Raw genomic sequence first — 22,798 nt, 5'->3', positions numbered from 1 at the left:
TATTTCTTGCTGAACCACATCCCCCCACCACCTCTACCCTCACATCCCCTAAAAATGCACATGCAATTATTCAGATTCATGTTTGATTTTGGATCTTGATTGCAACATCAATAACAGCAATTTGACCCTTAATTAACAATAATGGCACTAATAACACAGAGGGAGAAAATAAAACGTTTGGCATTTCCTTTGCACTAATGAGGAAATGGTAGTGAGCGCTGTCAGCTCGCTCTGTTTTGGAATGGTCTGTTCTGCGGGGCCCAGAGGTAAGCCTCAGGTTGACTGCACCAATGGTGGACTGGATCTGGACTGGACTGGTTGACTTAACATTGTTTGCAGCAGGAGAAACTCAAGTAAGTGGTTTGTGACCCCTCCCCCCCTTCTGTTCCTCCTATGGCTTGAGCAGGATGTCCTGGATCAGGGTGCACACTTCTGCTTGTGACCCACACATGTTTGAATATAAGGCAGGGGAGGACATTCACTTACTAGCGCACTGGTACGGTCTGGTTCATTAGTTTGAGGTTAGTCTATTTTTTGGAGCTCGGTGGCTCACCTCTGCAGAAGCAGTGACCTCTGGTACCAGGGGCGGCTCTGCCATGTGCTCCTTTCACCTTTTCAGAAAGGCGCCATTTTGCATCTGATAACACCAGTTTGAGGGGAAGCTCTTACATGGTCATCGTTTCTTAATATCGGTTTTCATATTTCAGGTTGAAAGTGGCAGAGGAGTGTTTCAGGCAGGCGAAGGAGAAAGCATCATACAGCGTCAAACCGAAGCACGCTTCTGGGATAGTAAGTATGCCTGGCATCTGGCAGCACGGCGCCACGAAGGTCCCGCTTCCATCAGGAGTCACTATGCATGCTGCTCTCAGCACGCGCACGCGGCCCTGTTTGGCCATTAAATAAACAGTGACGTGATTTATTTGATCTACTTTTTTGTTTTACAGAAAGCAAAACTTGGCATGAAGATCTGAACCACCGGAGAGCCCAGAAACTTCATTTCCAGGAGATGATGGCACAGAATAACAACACAAAAACAAACGTGTTGAGAATTAAGTCTAGATTTTAAAATTTCTTACTCTCCTCTCATGTCCCCCCTCTCCCAAACCAGCATTACAGATACTGTGGCCATACTGGCTGAGTCCACCACTTCACCATAAATGCATACAGCCCAAATGGGATTGAGGGGGAGAAGTTTCCAGTAAGATCTCGGTCCACCTGAGCTCCTGGAGAGCAGTAGCAGCAGACCTCCAGTGGAGCTTTCTTGATAATGGTTGATGGACCTCACAGCACATTCTCCTCTGGCATGTGTGTACCGCCTTCAGTAGGCCATGGCTGGTACATACCATCAATCCTAGCTATAGGGTCCTGTAAGTGCATTTTTAAGCAATAGAATACTGCAGATGGGCTTTAGCCAATACAGAAATTTAAATGTGTGTATGTGCGTGGGTGCGTGTCTGTGCGTGTGCGTGGAAATGTGTTAATGTGTAAATATGTATAAAGAGAACTGACCTCGCTGCACGTTGTAATGGAGAAGTTGCAGGAAATGGAGTCGCTTTAATCTGCTGAGACTAATTGTTTGATGGGCAGCGTTTTTGCCATTTCAGTCACGGTGGAGGTAGTAGTGTTTTTAGTGCGGTGGTCAGATGTTTGTAACAATAGCTGGCAACCCTGTAGACCACCTTAAGCCTGGGGTTTTTAGACGTTAAGTACCCAGTCGCCAGTGTTCTTACCATCTTTCAACAAGTAATAAAAAAAAGAGAGGGGGGGGGGGAATCTGCTTGGCAGTCCAGCTACAGTGTGCCAACTCGCTTTTCTTAAGGGGTCTTATCTGACGAGTCTATATCTAAGCTATATTATGATACTGATTTGGGCTTTTCCGAACCTCTTCAGATGTCCAGCGTTCCCTCAGGTTCCCCACAACCAGTTGCGACTTTGGTATCAATACAAGGAGCCACAACTTGAGTGGGGCACAAGCTAACTAATTACCCCAAAGGGTGGAGCTCAGTGTAACTCTGTGTGAGTGCGGCCACGGGCTTAATGGGAGTCTCAGGATAGCCTGGGTGCGTACATCGCTGAGAACGTTGTTAGGGTGTCCCTAGAGCAATGTAACAGTCTGCATGGATGATCAGTGAGCATGGCCTGCAAGGTTTGGGCTGGATTAGTGTCTCACTCCAGTGTCATGTTCTCTCTCACCCTCAGATGTCTCAAACTGCATTGAGGTTCGATGCTTGACTTGGGTTACTTATTTAAAGATGCTATTCTATGTTTTTATCTATGTAAAGTAGTGTTCAAATCTTTATGTAACATATTTTTGTTAATTTTTACTTCTATCCCAGCATGCTGGTTCTGTGCCCAATGTGATTTACCACTGAATAATCCTGGAGTCCTTTAAAGTTTATCCCCATGTGCAATAAGTGTTTCTAATTAGAATTTTTGTTTTGGGAAAAATGTAATTTATATAAAATAAATGGATAAATAAACTCAGTTTTTATTTGATTGCTCCCACTCACATCTTCCCTGGTCTCCTGTTATGTTACACTTGCTTTTTATTTTTTTTCCACAATAGCAAGACATACACACACTTCTATATGAAATAGATTTAATAGAATTCATTTTCTCTAGATATATACATTTTATTAGGCATTTACCTTTTCCTCGTATGCATCTCCTTTACACATTCTTGATATAAACAATGTGATTCCTGTTCCCATAGATTCCACTTACAGTACCACCCCCCACCCCCCCACCCCAGCTGCCACCATGCAGTGTCCGCATTGTTCCAGGTCATTTGAGGAGTCCGTTCAGCCAGGACCAAGGCACCTGCTCTTATCACCGCTGGGCTCATTAGGCGTTCGCTATCAGTTTGGCACTCGGTTTCCATGGCGTCTCTGCCACTCCCCCCCCCCCCATCTGTACTGAAGCCAGTTCCTCAGCTGCTGCATCCACGTAGGGCTGCTGTCTGCAGCTCTCAGCGACAGACCTCAGTTTGCATTTAGCTACTTGATACTTCAGTCGGCCAGTTCAGGTTCTGCATACCCTTGCCCCAAGTGATTTGAGGTATTTACAAACCATGAAATGTGATAAATATATATATTTTTATATATCTATATATAGTTAGGTTTGTCTGTCCTCCCCCCCAAATGAAAGGAGTACTAATCTTGGCATTTGTGGACTAGCTACTGATTCTAAGGTACTGGTGTACCAAGGCACCTGAAGCTTGAATTTGTTTTTTTTTTTGTTTTTTTTTTGAGGCGTGTCCCCTTTGCATAACTACACCTGGTAAAATCTCTCCTTTACGAAGAAATACGCAAACCCGTCTGCGCAGGCCCTTCGTCCGGGTCTCCAGGCATCACTGCTTGCCAGACTCCGCCACGTGGACCGAGATGCACCGGCACTGTTTGACCCTCTGGATTTTCCGGTGCCGGAATGGAGGCTGCAGGTCGGGGCAGTCCAGCTCCACCGTCAGCGTGGTGAACTTGTGCGGTCGGCAGAAGGCGCAGGACTGGAAAGCTTCCTGCTCCTTCCTGATGTGCCGCGGGATGTAGAAGGAGTTGCACTGGCCATAGCAGAAGCGGTTGATGACCGTCCGGCTGCGGCAGCCCTCCTCGGCCACGGTCTGCCGAAGCGGCTGGGTCTTGCACCAGTCCCTCCTCAGGTACTTCCGTTCTGTCACCACCAGGGCCTCCTGGCTGGATGCCAGCACCTCCTGCTTGCGCCCACGCTGGACTGACGTGTTGCTGCCGCCCTTGTAGGGTGAGGGGATGGAGCCCTGTGGTCTGTTCTTTCTGGATTCCACGGCAGAGCCCAGGATTCCGAGAAGCAGCACCGACAACACGAGACTCCTGTACATCCTTCCAGGGAGGGAGAGGGAAGCAGGCAGTTAGCACTCATCTTAAATGTAGCAATGTGCTGTGCCTTTTCCTCATAGTACCCCTTAATGTCTAAATGTGGATGGAATGTAATATTATTCAAAAGGTTCTTATAATAGAATTGCACACCTGTTTCCTATTGTAAGGCATTACCTTGAATCTCTCCACTTTTAAGTCTCATGAGTGATACTTCAGATTTTCTGTAGACTTGTTTTTGTTTTCCCCTTTTGATGTTACCCTTTCTGATTCTTTGTATTTAACATGCTTGTACAGCAAGTAGACTTTCTCGTCAAGGATTCCAGAGACCCAGCTTTAGTCTATGAGATGTTTGCGCCTTTCAGGGGAAAGTAAATCTGCAGCAAGTGCCTTGTCAGCATACAGTTATATCATGATAAGTCTACATTACTGGCAAGAACTGGGAACCACGTCCCTTCCAGAAATTCTTAAATCATCTTTTGTACCCATGGGAAATGTCTACTTGACTGTGATGGCAACTTTCATCAAGTTGCATGAAACCTCCCTTGTTCCACCTTTTAAACAGTTTTTTTTTGCCTTCATTCAAATGCTTAATTCAAGTACTAAATCTACCAAAAGTTAAGCCGGCATAAGCTCAAGCGGGTCGAAATGAATGTGATGCATCGGTGTATAAGCTGTAAGAGGCATTAATTTTAAGAAGGTCTGTTTGTGTTCTTGCGAAGAAAGCAGGAAATGAATCCGTCATCTTTAGTCCAAATTTCCTTAATTGACTCATTACTTTCATTTGCTGTTTTGTCAGTTTCAGTATAAAAATACTGAAAATAAACATCGCTGTTAATCAACGGCAATACAAAACACTGCCAGAGACCTTAAGGTTTTGCTTAGTCTAGATATGAGGCATGTTATAGATATGTAAACATATTTGGCCCACTTTTTTATTTTATTTTATAAATTCAATTTTGAAAACCTGACAAGACTTTCGTCCTGCCTAGGACTGCGCCCCTAAGACAGGGCCTAGTTTCAACAGTTTGGATGTTAAACTTTAAAATTATGATACCAACAAACCCCCCCCCCCACCTCTTAAAGAAACCACAGGAACAGGCCTGCGGGGGTCACCAATCCCCTTAGAGTATTCCTTCATTTCAAATAGTTTCCTATAAGAACAGGAAGACACAGATTAACTTTAATTTGTCACTTTGTCAAGCTCAGCGGGAACGATGATTCTATACCAAAATAATTATTAGCCGAACTGAAAGAACTTAGGTCTGTCAGTCAGGCTGACATCTTTGCAGCAGATGTCGAGCGTGGAAAGACACTCGCTGGTTATTGCTTAAAAATTAGTGTGTCGGGAAGTTGCTGCATGCTGTCTTCAGAAGTTTGTCTGGTGTCCATCTTGCATCATAATCAGTTATGTTTTTTTTTTTTTGTTTTTTTTTGCTGTTAAGAATATAGTCTGTGGAATTAAAACATCCATTTTAGTCAGTTCAAATTAGAGATCCTAACCACTGAACTATATACACGAGTCTTTGGTCATACTGCTGCGCTTAGTGTCTGCTTGTAAACTGAAATATTTGAGTCACCCAGTTTCAGTTTATTTTGATGAATGTTTTGTTTTGGGGCCCTAGTCTACAGCCATGTTTTGCAAAATGATGCATCTTCAGCTTTCTCTCTATGATCTACGTACCACCCCCACCCCCCCCTTACATTACCCCACATAATAGCACAGAGGCCAATGGTAACAGACTGATTTGCAAATCCTAGGCTGCACGATGAAGCCTTCGTAGGTTCCTCTGCTGTTGGTCTGTTGCACCCTTAAGCAAGGGACCGGAATCGGTTCAGTAAAGGATGCAGCTGTCTCAGTGCTTACGATTGGAATTCAAATTCCATTGACATTGATAATATCAAGTTGCTTAACTACATTTTCCCTGATACTGTGGAATTCTTTAATTGGGATTTGTACCTCCAAAAGACGCCTTCCATACCATGTCGCACTGAGGGTGTTTAGTTTTTAGCGTGGGAAGTCTCGCGGTTCACACTGCCCGCATGCTTTGGCTGAGTCAGGGCTGTTTAGACTTCAGTCTGAAGAAACCCGTCTTGTATAAAGTTAATCGTGGGGCAGGGCGGCCAGCGGCAGCATGGGCACAGAACTGTAGAGCATTTGGAGATCAGCGCTCCGCTGCGGCATCTGAGGTGCCCTCGTCGGAGAGCCGCAGGGCCCTCGCAGGCGAATCGGCCGCTTGGCCATGGCGCAGGGCATGCTGCGTGTCCGTGTGTCTCTCAGCAGGTGCCAGAACAACAGGCCTGAAGGAAGCCCTACCCCAGACTGCGCATCCCACTTTGAGGTGTGGGCAACGCTGCCAAGCTTCACATGGCGCTCATAACCACGGAAACTGGGACAGATGATCATAAACCCATTTTTTAAATTAACCTCAAATTGGATTTTTTATCCTGAAAATGGAAAACGCATACTTGCCTTCTCCCGAAATGTACATCTTCCAGCTCATTCGCTGAGAAAACAGAATTTCAAGGTATTTAAGAGAACCCGCACAATGTGGTTATAATGAGACACCCTGGAGCTGTTTGGACATTGGCTTGCAACCACAGCCCCCCCCCCTCTCACCCCGTAATTGCCACCAGCTGAGAGATAACCCTAATGTGGGTCTACCCCTTCTGTTTCAAAAGAGATCCTCTACTCCGTAGCTCCCACATGTGGTATGAAATAAATAACAAGCCTCAGGGCTTTTCTTTGGTTTCTGTTTGTTTTTTTGCGCGTCTGGCTGTGGTTGGCTTGGCGTTCTCAGTAACGCTTCAAATCCTCTGTGATTTTACGGGCCTGCCCCCCCCCCCAATCCCCCAGTGGTGCTAAGCCTGAGCAGCGGGCCATTGTACTGCGCTCTGCCCTGCACTGACTTTGGCCCCCACAAGGCAAACCCAAGGCGTGGAGCATAAAATCCGACACCTGGTCGCGGAATGACAAGGCCGTGGTGTGAGTTGAGTGACCGGCTGACTGACTGCAGCCTTCCCCCTCAGGGACGGTGCACTTGTAAGGATAAGCATCATGACTGCACGCTGACCAGTGACACTTGTATTCCCTGCTACCAGTGAGAGAACTGGATCCAGTGACCAACTGTGGAAGCCTATGAATGGACTGAAGCACAAATTCAGACCATCGAATTACCCCTTGATGTAAGGATGCAGTGATGGTTTCCCTCTAATGCCGGTTTAACGTGACATTTTGCCATGACTGCTGCTTCAACCAGAAGGTTAAAGTAATCTTCTGGTCACCAGTCTAGTCTTGTAGTCCACCTCAGTGGAGCAGTGCTGGGAAATTCCCAGTGTGTCATGGCTCCACCTGCACCCTCTGTCTTGTCGCTACACCCGTTTCACAGTGGACGTGCGGAAATGTCGCGGAGTGTGAAGGGAGCTGTAGATTCATTCATATGGTGAAAGTGGCGGCTGGGGGAGGGCTAGGCGCCTTGCGGAGATGCCGCCGAGGCTTTAGTTAGCGTCCTGCAGTCTGCTGGGGGAAAAGATGCAAGTCTGCTAAGGAGAATGAGCCCTGTATGTTGGAGGTAAAAATAGCAGAAGTGCAGCCGTAGTACTGTTGTGCTGGCAGCTATTTGCCTCTCTGAGGTGGGAGATGCAGGGTTTACGTACGATGCCTTAAGGACATTCACCGAGAGAGGTGTACACAAACAGCCCGGCCGGTGTTGGTCCTGCTCAACCACGCACGCTAAAGGGAAAACGCAATCGTTTGGCTGCAGAGCTGCGGAGCGACTCTTCATGCTGAGTTTTACGTGTGACTGCGCTGGAAAAATCTTAATGAAACACCCTCTGCTATAACTGGTCCCGACAAACCGACCCCAAGCTCCCCGCCAGTATTTAGGCATGCTCCAGTCTATTTGAAAAGCTCACAGCGATGTTTCTGTAAACCCGCCCCCCAGCTTCGTTCACAGCGGATGAAGTCCTTCGTTAGTGGTGCTACCAGCACTGGGCATTTCACTGCACCCATAGGAAAACACCGAAACCCCCAAAAAAATGTCCACCACACACTGGCTCCTATAGCTCCTGAACATGAGCCATGGAGCAAAAAGCTACCAAGTACGGTTTATGCATCCGAAAAACGTGTAGTAATTTTACACTTAAAGGATTTACGTATTTTTTTTTCCCCTGCTTCTTTCAAAACCACATTTCTCCTCTTGAAGCACAATTACCTATAACCATTTTAAAAGGCATTTACGTGACTGTCTTCTATTTAAAAAAAAAATGCTCCATTAAATTTGTCTTGTAACATCAGCCTTTATGCCAAGCTTCAGTTCTGTTGCTGGGTCAGAAACATGAGTGTATGACTCCAATACTTTGTAATTATCACTTAGTGCGGGCACACACCGTCCTGGAGTCCCAAATACAGTGTTTGTTTCATAAAATTAAGCTTGTCTGGTGTTTGCCTCACTGCATGGTATTGCATGCAATCCTCTTTAACACAAGCAGGCTAACTGTGCAAGGTGGTGCGGTCACCAGCCCCAAACGCAGAACAGTGAAACAAATAATCAGATCTTAACCTGCCTCATTCAGCCTATTCGAATGTCGCCACCCCAGACGTGCTCTTATGTGACATTCCCCTGTGCGGTATGTCGCTGTTTGAAGTCCAAACAATATATGCAGGCTGTGAGCCAATCCTGATTAGATTACTTTTAGATGTTTACTTTTTGTTTAGTTTATAAATCCCATGGTACCCCCCCCACTGCAAATCATTGATATCTACAATAATACATGCAACTTCAACTTAAATGTTTTAATATTTCAAAGATTAGCATCACATGTTAATCTGCTTGAGTTAACATCTGAGCCAGCTGGCCCTTGCTATTCATGTGCGGTTAGGTGTACAGTTACAGGTTAATTCTTCCACTCAGCGGTTACATAAGTATTCTTATCTTCCCAGTGTGCCAAGCACTTGGCATGAATCTTCAAAGCCCTTTTAAAAAATTTCATGTATAAATGATCCCATCCTTCAGACGTGCTGCAGGTAACGCACGCGAGAACGGAGACGGCGGCGCCCAGTGCCGGGCGGCGTGACTGGGAGGTCGGCTCCCGCTTACCTGCCGTCCGGGGTTCTGCGGCGCAGGTGAGCGCCGGATGCTGTGCTCCGGCGGGGGTGTGCGAGGCTGCTGGCCGGCACACGCTGTCCTGTTGCTGGCTATGGCTCTGACGCCCATGCAAGCTGGGCCCGACGTCCCAGTGTCTGCGCTCTGCCCGACGTCCCAGTGTCTGCGCTCTGCCCGACGTCCCAGTGTCTGCGCTCTGCCCGACGCGTCTCGTCTCTTACTTCTGGCCCTTCTCAGTCACCAACATGTGGATATTATCGCTGTCTGGGGTTTCTATTGGCTCTGATCACTAAACAAATCACACCAGGCCCCCCCACCCCAATCCCCTCTGCTCCACTCCCCCTTCCCACCCCTTGTGCTCTCTCTCCCTCCCTCCATTCCCCCCCTCCCGACACTGTTACCCGGCCAGCCTTCCTCCAAAGTAGCTTCTATAACCACTTTCCCCCGCATGGCTTCCTGATGCCAACTCTCTTCCCCTGCAGGTCACTTTCAGCCACAACATGCCCCCACATACATCGAAGGCTGGAGGCTTTGACGACTGCGGCGCTCCGCCTTACAGAAAAACAACCACCTTGGAGCAATTTGTTTACCGGTTTTTATTAAAAGACTTCATTTTCTACATTTGGTGTATGGTTTATAAGCAGTCAAAGCTGGCCACAGTTAACAATTTGAGTGACATTATTCCCGCTAAGTGTAGCCTAAATGGTAAATTACAGACTCTCTTCGAAGGCTCCTGATGTCGGTGGGAGCTTCCTGCCGACCCGGACGCCAGAACCCGCCCGATTTACCAGTGTGAAGCCCGAGACCAGAACACACACACTGCAAATGCTGTATCCCTCTGGCGTGAGCAAGTTGTAAAACTCCTTCAACATGAAAGGTAAAAAAAAAATAAAATAAATAAATGAAGCCTAACACTGGTACAGTACACAGGCATTTCTGAGATATACAGAATTTAGAAAGATGCCACACGCACACAAAATACCATTTTATATGGAGTTTTATAGTTGTTATGCAGTTTCTTTAGGGCTGTTCTAGTGAGAATTCTTGCCCCAGTAACACTATTACATTATACTAACAGAACTAACCCTTCAGCGCTGAGTCTATTGCTCATAAGGTAACTTCCACACTAGTTCTCAGATTTTATACACTGTATTCTGTATCTGCATTAGGTTCTATGTTTCATTATCAAACAGGAAAATGTACATATTTACATTTGTATCAGCAGAACTCTATACCAGCTGCTAAATGAGAGTTCAGACCTCTGATGTTAAGAGGTCACACCCCAGGATGCTGCACTGCCCCTTGTGACAAGACCTGGCACCATCTAGTGGCTGCAGTTGGTAATTAAACTAACAATTACATTAAAATATACTAGGATGGCTACTGCCACCTTATTGCCAGTGGTTTTAAACTCATACTCACACTGCATCCTGTCCCACTCCATTCACAGTTTATCCACATACCCCTAAGCACTGTGACAAACGTACAGGTAAAGTTGTTACTCCAAAAAGACGTTACAAAACGCATTTTGGTCGTGGTGCTTCAGGTTGGTGTTTATTTGCAATGCCAAACAGTGATTCTCCCTTGTAATGTAACAGAGGGGAACGTGTGTCACTGTCGTCGTACATTCTCAGGCGGGGGGGCATCGTTCAGCAAAGGGAACTGTGCCAACATGGTCCTCCGACCTGGCGGGGGGGGAGGGGGGGTAACTCTTTGGACAACTCAAATGTGATCGACTGAGGGCAAAGATGTACACAGAGACAGCCCAAAAGGGCAGCCTCTGGGGCCGGGGGCCAGGCTACAAGCAGGTTATGCACCGTGCAGCCGCTCACACCCAGGCTTGTGTTTCCGAGCAGTGCTGAACTGCCAACACCAGCCGGGAAAACATCAGGAACACCCTACTCCATCATCCTCAGTTCTGGATCCAGCGAACACGAGCATCCTCCTACCAGCTAACCACACCAAAGCACTTCCTATGGTCAGCAGATGAGGTTTCTCCCAACAAAGGTCTTCGTGTTTGGTTTGAAATGCTTACGGCTCCCATGTCCCCGTGTCTCGCTCGAGGGAGGCCGAAAATGCCACAACGGTATTTGTTTTCTTTTTCAGAATTTGAAAAATTTTGCCGCATTAGCAGATTTCCTACGGTTTTCGCATATCCTGTGTTACTGGGGTCGGTGTTGAATGAGGGGAAGAAGCCGCACTGTGAACTGAGATACTGTTTCAGTATCCAGCCAGATCTCGAGGGGCTTTCGCTTCCTAAGCAACAAAGTGGCCTCACACGGTCTACTACTCAACACTGAGGGACCAAGACGGTGTCCTGCTTTGCTTAATCCATTAACAGAGTGGGGTTGCTGTAAGAAGAACTCATTTCCTGTATCCATATAGCGTGACTTTTTTATATATATATATATATATATATATATACATACTGTATAATGTGTGTGTGTGTGTGTGTGTATATATATATATATATATATATATATATAAAAATATGGAAACATTTTGGAATGTTTCCATAATTATGCCTTTTCATTCTGTAGTAGACGGATATGAACTGAATACACCATGCAATAACTACATTGCCAAGGCCCGTATGTCTCTGGACATCAGATAGGCTGCACCAGACCAGATGCATAACTGTTAATATGGTGCCAGGGCCACGTCTGACCTTTGGTCCCCTCAGATTTCTCAGCCACCAGGAAAGGAATATACGCCTAGCCAAACGGGATATGGCTTATTTTACATCAGGGCTATCTGAATTATTAACGCTAATTTGCATCCACTTCCAAAAGTTTAAAAAATATATATATATACATACGACATCAAAGGCAAAGTTCTGGGAAACAATACTCCACAGACATTGGGTTTCCTATACTACAAAAGAAAAAATACAGTTTTGTTTTCAAGCTCAGTATGAATTAGTGCAGAGAAATCATTAAATAAACCAACTGTAAATCTCCTTTCAGAGCGAAATGGAAGCTGCAGACCACAAAAAATGCTGAGTCCAGACAGAAAAGTTCATAACTAAGAAATAAAAATGTACCCACATAAACAGATAAAGGGCCAACTTTAATCCATTTTTATGTAAAACGTGTCTTTAAATATGGTTTACAACCCTGTTTCTAAAAAATTTGGAATGCTGTGTAAAATGTAAATAAAAACAGGATGCAATGATTTGCGAATCATGTAAGCCCGTATTTAATTGATAAAAGAACACAGACAAGATTTCAAATGTTGAAACAGAAATTTTATTGGTTTATGACAAATATATGCTCAATTTGAATTCGATGCAAGAAACACATTTCAAAAAGTTGGGACAGGGGCATGTTTGCCACTGTGTTGCATCACCTCTTCTTTTAACAATACGCTGTAAATGTTTGGGAACTGAGGAGACTATTTGCTGGAGTTTTGAAAGTGAAATGTTGTCCCATTATTGCCTGTTTATAGGATTTCAACTGCTCAACAGTTCGGGGTCTCTCTTGTCGTATTTTTTGTTTCATGATGCGGCAAATGTTTTCAGTGGGTGACAGATCTGGCCGGCAGGCCGGCCAGTCTAGGACCCAGACTCCTACTACGGAGCCATGCTGCTGTAATACGTGCAGAATGTGGTTTGGCCTTTTCTGAAAACGACGACGTCTGGATGGCGGCATGTGTTCCTCCAAATCCTATATCATTCAGCATTAATGGTGCCTCCTCAGATGTGCCAGCTACCCAAGCCATGGGCACTAATGCACCCCCATACCATCACGGATGCTGGCTTTTAAACTGTCTTCTAATAAAAAGCTGGATGCCCCCTCTCCTCTTTAGCCCAGAGGACGCAACGTCCATGATTTCCAACAAGAATTTGAAATTATGATTTGTCAGACCACAGGGCAGTTTTCCATTTTGCCTCAGTTCATCTTAAATGAGCTCGGGCCCAGAGAAGTCAGCGGCGTTTCTGGATCGTGTTTAGCTACGGTTTCTTTGCATGGCATTTATGGATGCAGCGACAAACTGTCTTCACAGACAGTGGTTTTCGGAAGGTGTTCCTGAGCCCATGCAGTGATTTCCACTACAGAATCGTGTCTGTTTTTAATGCAGTGCCGCCTAAGTATTGGTTTTTAGCCTTGTCCCATCCATACAGAGATTTCTCTGGATTCCCTGAACCTTTTAATGATACTGTGCACTGTAGATGATGAAATTCCCAAATTCCAAAGAACATTATTTTTAAATTGTTGCACTATTTGTTCACAGTCTTTTACAGAGGGGTGAACCTCTCCCCATCTTCACTGTACAGAGACTTTTTATACCCAATTAACCTGTTGCCAATTAACCTAATTAGTTGAGATATTCAAGCAGGTGTTTTGTTTTAGCATTACATAACTTTTCCAGTCGTTTGTTGCCCCTGTCCAAACTTTTTTGAAACGTGTTGCTGGCATTCATATTGAGCATATATTTGTCATAAAACAAAATTTGTTTCAACATCTGCTGTTTGTCTGATCTATTTTCAATCAAATATGGGCTTATATTATTTACAAATCATTGCATACTGTTTTTCATTGCATTTCACACAGCGTCCCAACTGTTTTGGGAATGGAGTTGTAGAAATAATGCAAGAAACAGTAACAAAATTACAGACACACCTAGGACAAAGACACAGCGTTTTTCTTTATCAGAATGAGACGTTACACGTGTGACAAATCGCTAATCTCTGACAGTGTAATAAAAGCCAATTAAAATACAATATATGCATCACTAATGTTTCAACACTGTGACAGATCAGTGATTCAGGACACTCTCCTATGCAGAGGTCTCTCCCTCTCAACTTTTGATTTTTTTTTTTCTCCATGTTTGAAAACACAATTTTTTCCCACCTTTCTCAGCTTGCAGACACACACAGATCCAGCTGATATGTAACTAGGGAAATAACTTTCTCTGAAGGCATTATATGCATCTTCTCATCTTCTCCTAGAAGTCCAGAATGCCTTTTTCTCACAGAGGGGACATATTTAAAAAAATAAGAGTTCCTTGGACATGCAACAATTGGCCCACCAGCAAGTGGTTCGTCAGAATAAACTGTAGACTACAACAATGTAGAAACGATGGTCCTCTTCCAAGCTAAACGATGACTGTGTTTTAGCATGATTGCACAAGACTTGTTAGCCTCTTTGAAGTAAGTGATCTTCCCTACAAGAGAAAAAGAAAATTACACTTCTGATGTGTAATACATCTAACAGCATGTAAGGGTTGCCTTTTGGAAATGTGGCACAATGCAAGGAACAAAAGTTAATCATCCACTCCTCACATTTAAAACTATTCAGAGTTGGCCTTCGTCCACACAAGAAAGTAGCTTCTTGGCTCTATACCTAGCATGAGCAGTATGACTGAGATCAGTGCAGTTAGTATCGTCTAAGAGAGTGTTTCCCAGCCTGGCCCTCAGGGACCCTCAGCCGGTCCACATTTTTGCTCCCTCCCAGCTCCAGTTAAGGGAGCAAAAACGTGGACTGTCTGGGTGGGAGCTGAGAGGGAGTCAACCATTTATACAGATTCAAGTCAGCCACAGATGAAATTTATGAAAATAAAATAAATACTGCGCGCTTAGAGCTTCATGTACTGTAGCCCCATTCCACTCAAAAAGAGTCACGTGATCTAATTAACTTAATAATGATCAGGGTATGTTACAGCACAAGGAAAATCCTACAATTATATGCACTTACACAATGTGTATAGTGTATATATGCCAGTTCAGTCGATAGTTTATAGTCTCTCCAGGGTCTGAGGTAAACATGTCCTTTGGCTACTCAGTCATTCTGAAATGTTCTGTGTAATTTGAGATGTATAAAATTCCCTCTGCAGTTAATCTTGCAATAAAACTAATCACAAGCACACATAGAACAGCAAGGGAAACCAACGAGCATGAACTTTACCTGGAAGCAATCTCCTTCAAAACAAGTTCTTACTTTTCTGTGAACAAGAACAAAGCAGACATGAGGAAGCATGCAGAGACGTGCGCTAATATCCACACGCATTCGGAACTGTAAGAATACGAGGTGCATAACAAGGGAACGGGGCCTTCCTCTGTCCAGCAACACTCATCTCTAAACTGGCTCAAAGAAAAAAAAATCAAAACAAAGACATTCCTGAGCAATGGACAGGTTCTAGGTTAACAGAGCAGAATCAGACACTGGGAGGAGCCAGCTGGAGAGTATGAAACAGATTGTATGATAGGGCCAAGAATAGGACCGAGGGGGACCTCTAGCTCTACAGTGCCGATAAAGCGAATGCGGAGCCCCCCCACCAACGTTTCGCTTTAACAGCACAGGACAGGGTCCATGTCACCATCTAGGCTCATCCACTTACAAAAATGCAAGTGAGTTTCTCAAAAGAGCTTCTGCGGTTCTGACAGTTTTCCAATTTAGGGAAATAAATGAACGGACACAAAAACAACAATTAAAAAAAGAAAAATAGAGGACTACCCGCAAAAAAAAAAAAAAAAACTGTGAAGAGGTTCAAACGAGGGCCAAGATGGACTGAAACAGAAACCCATAAACAAGGCACTGCTTCGCGGTAAAAAGAAAAGTAACCTATTAAATTAAACTTATTACATTTTAAATGCATTGAATTCAATTTCTTGTAACTAAAATGTATAACGGAACACTAATTCAGGCACATCTGCACATGATGACCGAGACCGCACCAATTAATTGCAGCCACTAAGGATAAACAAGGAGAAACTTCACAGCACTGACTGCATACATTTAAATGAAAACTGGAGATGGGCTGTGTAACTGGCAGGTTAGCGTAAGGACGTGAGGTCCCAGTGGAACCCCTGTATCCTGCAGCAGATGGTGAGGATTCATCATATGCATCTTGATGCTTAAACCCACCCCCCCCCCCCACTGCATTCCAGTCTGCAATTCAACACCACAGCAAGCAGCGCCCCTCCGTGGCTTTACCTTTTTCTTAGCCTGTAACAGCTCCTGGTAGGCACTGGACCGGATGAAGCGACTGTAGGAATCGCTCTTCATCAGTTTGTAAATGTGCTCCTGCAGGAGAGGAGGACAGTAGCGGGATGTGAGACGCAGTGGAGCACGCAGAGTGAGCTCAGTGGCACGTGACCTGCAGGACGTATGACCGTCTGGCATGGCTTCCTCCACTCACTTATGGATCATTCATGTGCCTAGAAGACTCACAAGATACACAAGTGGGTGGCAAGGACCACGTATGCAGAGGACCTGGACTAGTGGCCGGCCAACCGATGTGCAAAATGTCGGTCGCTGAAATTCCGTAGCCTAGCGGTCGAAAAAATTTCACCTAGACTTAACCCAAATAAATATTTGGTTTTATGTGCAAGATGTATGAATGGAAAACTGAGCATTATTCACATCACTTTAGCTGAGACAAGCAATCTGTATAACATGACCTAAGAGCTGTGATGGGCTGGCGCTCCATCTGTAGCCTTTGGGACAGGCTCCGGACCCCCCGCAATCCTGAATAGGACAAGCGGTTACAGAAGATAGATGGATGGATTCTGGGGCCACGCCCCCCTTCTTACTCCTCACCGTCCACCAGTCTGTCTCACCTGAGCATCTTCGAAGGTGTAACGTCCAGGGTCCTTCACATTCTGCGTGGTCTTGTCATAGCTCTTGGAGTCCACGTTGATGGCACTGGGAGCTCCGGGCGCAAGAAACTCCTGCCAGATCTCCTCGACCCGGGTGGGGACCTCCCGAATGGGCCTCCGCTTCAAGTCCTGGACGGCCAGCCAGAACCTAGTATGACATGTAACCCCCCCGAGTCAATGAGAGTGTGCGGAAACCGGCGTTCAGTGAGGGCGGTCTCCGTAGAACCCCATGTTTTCTGTTTATTCAAAATCGATGAGCTGCATCGACGACAAAACAAACACTCTGAGGGTCTTTTCCCTAAAAATCTGCCTGCATTACCAATTACAGAAACACACTATCCTTTCCAGCACAACAATCACCCATATTGGCAAAATGTTTATCTCTTGTTGTTGGTTTATCGAGAGTCTGTAAAGTCTGTAAATAGCTCCACTACAATTTACAGTTTCTAAAGCAAATTGCATCTCAGTGTCTTGTATGTAAAACAGTGCTACACACCTCCTGGTTTATAGGAGCTGACAAAGTGCTTGTGTTGACCTTGATAAGTTATCACACTGACTAATCTAACTGCATGCATTAAATGCAATTTGGACATGTGTCCTTCATATGTACCCATTACAGTCAAAATTTGTGGAGCTATAAATCTGTTTTATTGAGTCACCGATTCATAAGAAAATATGAATGATGAAAATATGCTCGTATCAAGCTTACTCTTCAGAAATCCATTTCTCAAACTGACTTTATAGCCTAACACTAACAACACAACATTACGCATAATGGCCATAAGAGGGAGCCACAGAGTTGGCTATTCAGTACAATCAGAATATGCATGCTATGCCATAATACATGATTGTGTGACATGATGTTTAATTTCACTTTGTACATTCCATTGATTTTATTAAGACAATTTTCCCTCTAAGCAAGACTCACTGTTTTTCTCCGTCATCAATCAAGTGCAAAAAATCAATACGAAACCATCCCAACTGGCCAAACCTCTAGTGGCAGCATAAGGCTGTCGAGTGAAATTAGAAAGACTCAAACAAAGACCCGATGTACTTGACTGAATGTTACAAAGAAAATAAAAACTCTGGAAGCATAAAATCAGGACCCTTTTCTGTTACAACACAATGTACAGGTTAAGGCCGACTTTTCATTTTTAACAATATACATTCCACTGTAATTTAAAGTTAACATATTACAAGTATCTGGCACAGTAATATTTTCAACATATAATGAATAAATGTAAATTATACAATGTATATAAAAATAAACATTCTTAAATATACTTAATTCATATAAACAGAATATTCATCTGATTATAAAATTGACTAGATTCTGCATTTTAAAATATTAATAATGTACAATACTCAGTAACTAATGCTGATTTGTAGAGTGCGTATATGTTTATGTAAACCATTTGTGTAATGGCTTTCGCTGTGTTTTCCTCCACAGAAACGGCAGCTCTGAGCCGTACCACCAAGTCCCGCCCAAGACTTGCCTCAGGTTTTCCGAGCTGAATTCCGACTCCAGGAACTTGAGGAACTGCTCCCGGCCCACCGGGTCCTTCAGCACCTCGTTGATCCCAAAGGTCCATCGTTTCACTCTCTGCTGACTTGGCTCCTTGCTGCAGATGGTAAAAGGCGCCGGGCATCAGCACCACACAGGACCGTGGACGACCGGGTCGCGCCATTAGGCCTACGGCTATTTGTTCTTCAATACTGGGACTTTGCCCACGAGACGATATTTACCCCATTTAGCAGGTGGACTATGGACACTGTCAACCACCATTAAAAGAGAAATGCATTTTAGGCTCTTTATTTGAACAATATTTCCACTCTTCCGCACTGATGGAAGCATCAATGAGCGGACGAGCATCTGAACGACTCCCCCCGAACTATACAAACAGAACCGTCCACCCAAGCTTCTCTGCTGCATTCACTATAGCAGTTTAAGATGTTCCTATGATTATCAAACATGTGCTTTAAAGGCAATAAAGTCTAAGTGACCAGAAACGTCTGACTCAGCCAAAGAAAAACAAACAAAGGTTTATGGACCTTTTTCTGAACTATAATCTGAGGCTCTCAATGCAGTCACTCAGACAAAGCTACTCTTTGGAGCATCAAAATATTTGTTGAGATCTTTTTTTTTCACCTTGGGATTATTTTGCATGCCAGGTTGCTTAATGTAATAAAAAATTACATCGTCAGGCCCAAACATCACCATCATCAGAGAGAACAGCAGATACACCAGAAGATCAGCAATATAGTTTTTATGTGTTGTCTGATGAGCCATTAATATCATCAGACTGACACTACAAAACCATCAGTTGACAGCAGGTTTAATCATTAACATTGATTAATAATTATGAATAAATCAGGACCGCGTTCAGTCTGTGAGGCCGCAGACCATCCTCACCTGGCTTCCAGCTCCCATAATGTCGTGTCATCCGAGATCCAGGGGTTGGAGGGTTCCGGTGGCGTCAGGAACGGGTCGTACTCGATGTACTGCTCAGTGTAGCTTAACAAGCTAAGAGGGACAAGAACGGTCGGGAAAAAAAAACACGTGATGGATGGACTTATACGGATGAATGCTAAATGTTTACAAAGTGTGGGGAAAATCTACACAAAGGGCAACCACAGGCCTCTTAAACAGATTGTATTTCCTACTGGAAGGGATTTATTTTGGATTTAAATATTGCAATGCCCCCTTCTTGGCCTACAGTATGGATTTGCCTGACTTACTTCAATACCAATATTTCATGTTATCAGTCCACACTGAGCCCCCCCCAAGCTGCGGAGCTCAGTGTTCCTGCTCACGCAAGCAAACCACTTTGTCCCCTTAGCAGCTCATCAGCCAGGGCAGGTAAACTTCATCCAGGGCTGACGCCTCTGTTTTTTTTTTTTTTTTTGCAAGCATCTGCCACGTCGCCATATTGGCACCGAGCGGGACCACGGCGGCCGACCTCTGCGACGCAGATGGAAACCCATGATGCAAATGCACATTCACTCCTAGAAGATGCAAATCCAGCATGGATTTAAAAAAAAAAATTTATGCAAAGAGCAGAGAGCGGCAATTTCCAGCAGTCCCATGTCATGTTTCAGGGCCAGGTCTACATCTTCAGGTGCCCAAGGCAAAGCTTTACGTAAGAGTCCACACTATGATGATCGTTTAACTTCCTCCACAACGCAGGTAATTCAGGGGACTTAAGTAACTGCTTGGTCTACAGCCAAAGCCAACCCTGCCATGCTGCAAGGATTTAGGATTTTCACGGCCTGAGGGACCCACGATGCCTTGCACGCGCGTCCTGGGGTTCACTCCCACGCATCTCTGGGAGCTTTCCTAGGCTCTTGCCGCCGAAAGCCCATCAGGGATCCGGACAACTTCATCAGGCTCCCACACGCTGGCGAGCCGAATTTAATTTCCACACAGTTACAGACGAGGCCATCCTCCCAAGTGGAAAGCCCCCACCGCCCTGAGCCTCCCCCGTCTGCGAATCCCCACACGGGTCGCTCCATTTTTTTTTGCAGATGTTTCACCACCAATAAAACATGAAACGCTCCTTCTTCTCAAAGTTCTGGCAGAAACAATGTCAAAGGGAATTGATCTGCTGGCAATGAACAAGCTCCTTCACACAAGGGCCTGAGTTCACGCCGTACTCATAATCACGGCCTACTCCTTGTTAAAGCCGTGTTTCGATGGTGTACATGGGTGGTGTACATGGGTGGTGTACATGGGTGGTGTACATCGGTATATATTTACAGAGATGGATGGAGGAATTACGTAAGGTGGGGAATTAGCAAATTACTTCCTGTATGTCTGTAAACACCCCTTGGGATTTATTAGCAGACGTATCTGAAGTCGAGAGTTTTGCTCGAGGATGGAGAGGCGTGAAAGTGCGGCCAAACGAGCCCCTTAAAAGGCCGCCCCCGCGATAGGCAATGGTGTCGTCAGACATGGATGGGTGTGGGAGACTTACCTCTCCGCAACTTTGGACATTTTCAATCGATGCCTGTCCAGCTGGACTTGCCAGAAGTGAATCTGAAAGGCGAGACGAGGCAGCGGAGTCAGGCCACTTTCCAGCGGCACGCCGGGGCCCCCAGCACAGACTAACAGTTTAAGGTGGTGTTTCCAAATCCGGGCCTCCTTGACTGCCAGGCAGTCTGTGTTTTCGCTCCCTAGCAAAAATGAGCACTGTCTGGGGGGGGGGACCTTGGCGGGGTGGTCAAAAACGTGGACCGTCTATGGGTCCGCAAGAACCGGGATGGGAAACACTGGAGGGGAGTGATCAGCATCGATCAGCTACAGCCCCTGGGCAGGATGGTGGTAGCGGCGGGGGGCTGGCAACTCGTGACTCGTGTTTGTGGTCCGCTGGGCCGCCGGAGCGTGTCGCACGCCTACCTTGTCGTGCAGCTCCTCCTCTGTTGGCTGCTTTGCCTCCGGCGCGGGAGTGTGGGTGGGGCTGTGGCTGCGCACGTCATTCTGGAGCCCGTACACCGACTGCGTGGTCATTCCAGACAAAGACAGCGCGGTGAGCTGGCTGGGACACCATACTCACGACTGCCCACGTCCCGCACCCGTGTATTTCTGTCCCCCCGCTCCCTGAGGCAAGTCAGACTCTCAGCCCACCTACCCCGAACCCCCCGACGGCGACGGACAGCCCACCTTTCTTGTTTTGTGCGGCTGTTTCATTCTCGAGGACTTCTTGATGTCAGCTTCTGTTGTGTTTACGCAGCCGGGCTGAGGCAAGAGGAGAAAAGCATCATTAACACCAGAATTAAACACCAGAAAGGCACATTAAGCTAGTTTCGCTCTTTGAAGTTTCGAGAATTTCCTCTGAACATGCACATATTTATTACTTGTTTATTTACTCATTCTTATATTGCACTTGTTTCGTCTGTTCTTGCACTGCGGTTTGTCTTATCCCCTAACATCCTATTCAGCACTGCATTCTGGGAGGGTCTGATCTAACAGGCACGAATCCAGTGACCACCTGAGTACAGCGGGGAGAGAGCGGCTTTGCTGTGAAACAGCCGGGGCGTGGCGAGGCCAAGGTGTGCGTGAGAGCGGCGGGCGGGGGGGGGGGGCGGTTATTATGAGAGAGCGCTCATGCGCAGCACAGGTCTCACCCCGGTAAGGACATGCTGGGAGATTCGACGGGGGATGGGACACGACAGGAAGCAGCAGAGGGTTATAACCTTCAGCCAATTTCCGAATAAAAATTACCCGGCATAACAGAGCAAACATTAACACGGGTTTAGTACTCTGCTACGTTGTACTCAGGTGGTCACTGCTGTCACGCCTGTTAGATCAGACACTCCCATGACTCTTCCTGACGGCACATAGCAGCACTAACGTATTTCTGTTTAATATGCTGCCTTAGTTCTGAGAAAGCTCTGCCTCAGTATCTGTTTACTGACTGACATTAATTTGAAATCCAGCAATTCATTATTGTCCTCTGTAGAGGACAGTACGTTTCTGCTCGTATCTCTCACACTGCGCATACTTTATTAAGTTCTGTTCCTCAACGGGGACAGCTACGGCTTTAAGATGACATCACATTTGTGGGGGTGTCACCTTGCCAACTTCCTCTTTGCGTCTAATCAAAATTTTAATCAATATTGGGGAAAAAAAAAAACCTTTTTTCCCCCTGGATCTCAGGAGCATGTAAATGCAAATAAACGTCACGGTTGCCACGGCGCCTGATTTATGCTCAGGAAGAATGTGTGCAGCGATGTTATCCCAGGCAAACTACGCTGAGAAGCCTTTGATCTGGTCACTGAAAATGAAATTCACTCGCATTTGGTACTAAGTGTAATACAGCGAGGTCCTTTGTGGACGTGGTCTAATTTATCCCGTGCTCTCCTGCTGTTCAGTATAGAGCATTCTGAGTAATTATTTAAAGTCTCCTGTATATTCATTGCCAATGTATCACCGTCTATTTCTTTAGCCCACCTGTAGCTCCTGTGTACAGACAGACCGTGTCCTTTCTGATACTTCACTCTGATCCCGCTTCATGCTTGCATATGCACTGGTTCTGGCCACTGCACCAACCACCACCCAGTTAAGTGCAAAGGACTGTAGCCAAATGGTCACCGGTTTGTGTCACTGGATGAGCCTTACTGATATCCCCTCAGGAACCCTCACAGTCCAAAAATTTTTGCTCTCTCCCAGCTGCCTGTGGACTGTCTGCATAGTTGGAAGCTGGGAGGGAGCAAAAATGTGGACTGTCTGGGGGTCCCTCAAGACCGGG

The 22,798-nt window shown here is 45.6% G+C and overlaps 3 protein-coding genes across 6 annotated transcripts in view; 1 reads left to right on the top strand and 2 right to left on the bottom strand.

Annotated features, from left to right (window-relative positions):
• fmn2b (formin 2b) overlaps positions 1-2,480 on the top strand; it is a 55,570-nt gene extending 53,090 nt beyond the window's left edge. For all 4 annotated transcript variants that reach the window (XM_023830962.2, XM_072703367.1, XM_072703366.1 and 1 more), the window contains exons 18-19: positions 708-789; positions 945-2,480. In XM_023830962.2, the coding sequence (XP_023686730.2) occupies positions 708-789; positions 945-971 (109 nt within the window). In that variant the 3' untranslated portion in view covers positions 972-2,480. The remainder of the gene's footprint in view (positions 1-707; positions 790-944) is intronic.
• Positions 2,481-2,745: 265 nt separating this feature from the next.
• LOC111853667 (gremlin-2) lies at positions 2,746-9,243 on the bottom strand. Its single transcript, XM_023830848.2, has 2 exons — positions 8,945-9,243; positions 2,746-3,851 (listed from the first exon to the last, which is right to left on the bottom strand). The coding sequence occupies exon 2, from the start codon at positions 3,848-3,850 to the stop codon at positions 3,350-3,352; it is 501 nt and encodes a 166-aa protein (XP_023686616.1). The 5' UTR covers position 3,851; positions 8,945-9,243; the 3' UTR covers positions 2,746-3,349.
• A 288-nt stretch (positions 9,244-9,531) lies between these two features.
• LOC111853651 (regulator of G-protein signaling 7) overlaps positions 9,532-22,798 on the bottom strand; it is a 65,029-nt gene continuing 51,762 nt past the window's right edge. The window contains exons 10-18 of the mRNA XM_072703680.1: positions 21,211-21,285; positions 20,947-21,045; positions 20,525-20,586; positions 18,964-19,074; positions 18,047-18,172; positions 16,512-16,698; positions 15,886-15,975; positions 14,857-14,893; positions 9,532-14,116 (exon numbers count right to left, since the gene is read on the bottom strand). Coding sequence (XP_072559781.1) covers positions 14,873-14,893; positions 15,886-15,975; positions 16,512-16,698; positions 18,047-18,172; positions 18,964-19,074; positions 20,525-20,586; positions 20,947-21,045; positions 21,211-21,285 — 771 coding nt within the window. The 3' untranslated portion in view covers positions 9,532-14,116; positions 14,857-14,872. The remainder of the gene's footprint in view (positions 14,117-14,856; positions 14,894-15,885; positions 15,976-16,511; positions 16,699-18,046; positions 18,173-18,963; positions 19,075-20,524; positions 20,587-20,946; positions 21,046-21,210; positions 21,286-22,798) is intronic.

The sequence above is a fragment of the Paramormyrops kingsleyae genome, chromosome 20 (assembly GCF_048594095.1).
Source record: "Paramormyrops kingsleyae isolate MSU_618 chromosome 20, PKINGS_0.4, whole genome shotgun sequence".
Classification (NCBI taxonomy): Eukaryota; Metazoa; Chordata; class Actinopteri; order Osteoglossiformes; family Mormyridae; genus Paramormyrops; species Paramormyrops kingsleyae.
Note: the sequence above shows the minus strand (reverse complement) of the source record. Positions and strands in the feature narration are given on the sequence as shown.

Excerpts from the sequence above, each read along its gene's own strand:
- LOC111853667 (XM_023830848.2), bottom strand. The coding sequence starts at position 3,850 with ATGTACAGGAGTCTCGTGTTGTCGGTGCTGCTTCTCGGAATCCTGGGC.